The sequence below is a fragment of the Antechinus flavipes genome, unplaced genomic scaffold (assembly GCF_016432865.1).
Source record: "Antechinus flavipes isolate AdamAnt ecotype Samford, QLD, Australia unplaced genomic scaffold, AdamAnt_v2 unplaced_scaffold427, whole genome shotgun sequence".
Classification (NCBI taxonomy): domain Eukaryota; kingdom Metazoa; phylum Chordata; class Mammalia; order Dasyuromorphia; family Dasyuridae; genus Antechinus; species Antechinus flavipes.
In genome coordinates this window covers 3,285-5,793 of record NW_026262290.1, presented here as the reverse complement: position 1 = coordinate 5,793, position 2,509 = coordinate 3,285, and the positions used below count along the sequence as shown (strand labels likewise).

The 2,509-nt window shown below is 46.0% G+C and overlaps 1 protein-coding gene across 1 annotated transcript; it reads left to right on the top strand.

Moving 5' to 3' along the window:
- The first annotated feature begins 671 nt into the window (after positions 1–671).
- LOC127543345 (probable ATP-dependent RNA helicase DDX41) lies at positions 672–2,123 on the top strand. The gene has a single exon (XM_051969382.1). The coding sequence runs from the start codon at positions 672–674 to the stop codon at positions 2,121–2,123; it is 1,452 nt and encodes a 483-aa protein (XP_051825342.1).
- Positions 2,124–2,509: the final 386 nt, after the last annotated feature.

The following is a 2,509-nucleotide window of genomic DNA, read 5'->3' as shown; positions in this document are numbered from 1 at the left end:
GACCTGAGTTTCAATTGATAAATGATGGACAGAAGCAGCTACACCCAAAGAAAGAACACTGGGAAACGAATGTGAACTATCTGCATTTTTGTTTTTCTTCCCGGGTTATTTATACCTTCTGAATCCAATTCTCCCTGTGCAACAAAAGAACTGTTCGGTTCTGCAAACATATATTGTATCTAGGATATACTGCAACATATCCAACATATATAGGACTGCTTGCCATCTAGGGGAGGGGGTGGAGGGAGGGAGGGGAAAAATTGGAACAGAAATGAGTGCAAGGAATAATGTTGCAAAAAAATTACCCTGACATGGATTCTGTCAATATAAAGTAATTATTAAAAAAAAAAAAAACTGCACCATTTGGGAGGGAGGTACCCTGTATTACAGAGACTAAGAAGAAGGATGCATAATATTTTAAAATCTGAATACAGTGAGCTTTATTATCCCAATCAGAGAAGAGTTTGTTGTTATTACTGAAAACGTTAAAATTTTTGGCCCAGCATGACCTATTCATTATGTAAGTGCCTGAGGTACAAAGGCAGTTTAGAAATTTAATATAGGAGAAATGAAATGTTTTCGTTTGGCTCCCATCAGCAACACAATTAAGCACACTAGTAATATGAAACTCTACACTTCCAGGCTTGCCACAGGACCAACATTTATTAGAAATGCTCAATCCCATCAAGACCAGCTGGAAGGCCCCTCGGTATGTGTTGAGCATGTCTGCAGCCAGGCATGAGCGTGTTCGCAAGAAGTACCAGATCTTGGTGGAAGGAGAGGGGATACCACCCCCCCTCAAAAGCTTCAAGGAAATGAAGTTTCCTGTGGCCATTCTGAGGGGCCTGAAGAAGAAAGGAATTCACCATCCCACTCCCATCCAGATCCAGGGCATCCCTGCCATCCTCTCCGGCCGCGACATGATCGGCATTGCTTTCACTGGCTCTGGCAAGACATTAGTGTTCACTCTGCCCCTAATCATGTTTTGCCTGGAGCAGGAGACAAGATTACCATTCTCCAAGAGGGAGGGGCCCTATGGGCTCATTATCTGCCCTTCTCGAGAGCTGGCCCGCCAGACCCATGGTGTCTTAGACTATTACTGTCAGCTGCTGCAGGAAGACAACTACCCCTCCTTGCGCTGTGCCCTCTGCTTTGGGGGCACGTCAGTCAAGGAGCAGATGGAAACTATCCGGTATGGGGTGCACGTGATGGTGGCCACCCCTGGGCGTCTCATGGACCTCCTACAGAAAAAAATGGTGAATCTGGACATTTGCCGCTACCTGGCCCTGGACGAAGCTGACCGAATGATTGACATGGGCTTCGAGGGAGACATCAGAACCATCTTCTCCTACTTCAAGGGCCAGAGACAGACACTGCTCTTCAGTGCTACCATGCCCCAGAAGATCCAAAACTTTGCTAAGAGTGCTCTGGTAAAGCCTGTCATCGTCAATGTGGGCCGGGCAGGGGCTGCCAGTCTGGATGTCATCCAGGAAGTGGAATATGTGAAGGAAGAGGTCAAGATGATGTACCTGCTAGAGTGTCTGCAAAAGACACCCCCACCAGTGCTGATTTTTGCAGAGAAGAAGGCGGATGTGGATGCCATCCATGAATACTTGCTTCTCAAAGGTGTGGAGGCTGTAGCCATCCATGGAGACAGAGATCAAGCAGAACGGAGCAAAGCCATCGAGACATTCCGCGATGGCAAGAAAGATGTCTTAGTGGCCACTGACGTGGCCTCCAAGGGCCTGGACTTTCCAGCCATTCAGCACGTCATCAACTACGATATGCCTGTGGAGATTGAGAATTACGTTCATCGGATTGGTCGGACAGGCCGCTCTGGGAACACGGGCATGGCCACCACCTTTATCAACAAGGCCTGTGATGAGTCAGTACTCTTGGATCTCAAAGCCCTCCTCCTTGAAGCCAAACAGAAGGTGCCTCACATGCTGCAGGTCCTGCACCAAGGAGATGAATTGGACATTGGAGGAGAGAGAGGCTGCACCTTCTGTGGGGGTCTGGGCCATCGCATCACTGACTGCCCCAAGCTGGAGGCCATGAAGACCAAACAAGTCAGCAACATTGGCCGGAAGGACTACCTGGCCCAAGGCTCCATGGATTTCTGAGCCAGAACTGAACTGCAGGAAGAAGACCAGGTCTCCCCAGCCTTTCCTTTCTGTTTTTTTTTTTTTTTCTTTTTACTTATTCTGTTTTTTGAAATAAAATAAATTTAAAAAAATAAAAAAGTTTTGGATCTCACGTGTCTATGATGTTTTAAGGACTGCACAGCATCTTTTTCAAAATAATCCTTTGATAGAACAGTGGAGGGAATGTTAGCTTTGCAAAGGCTCCTCACTTCTTTATATTCAGCATATTTTCCTTTTTCCATATCACAATTATATTTCATCACCTATCAATATTTGTGTAGTCATTTCCTAATTGGTGGGTATCTACTTTGATTCCAGTTATTTGCTCCCACCAACAGCAGGCTGGTATAAAAAAGATTGCAATA

Bases quoted from the DNA above. Each gene is read 5' to 3' on its own strand.
- LOC127543345 (XM_051969382.1), top strand. From the start codon at position 672: ATGCTCAATCCCATCAAGACCAGCTGGAAGGCCCCTCGGTATGTGTTG.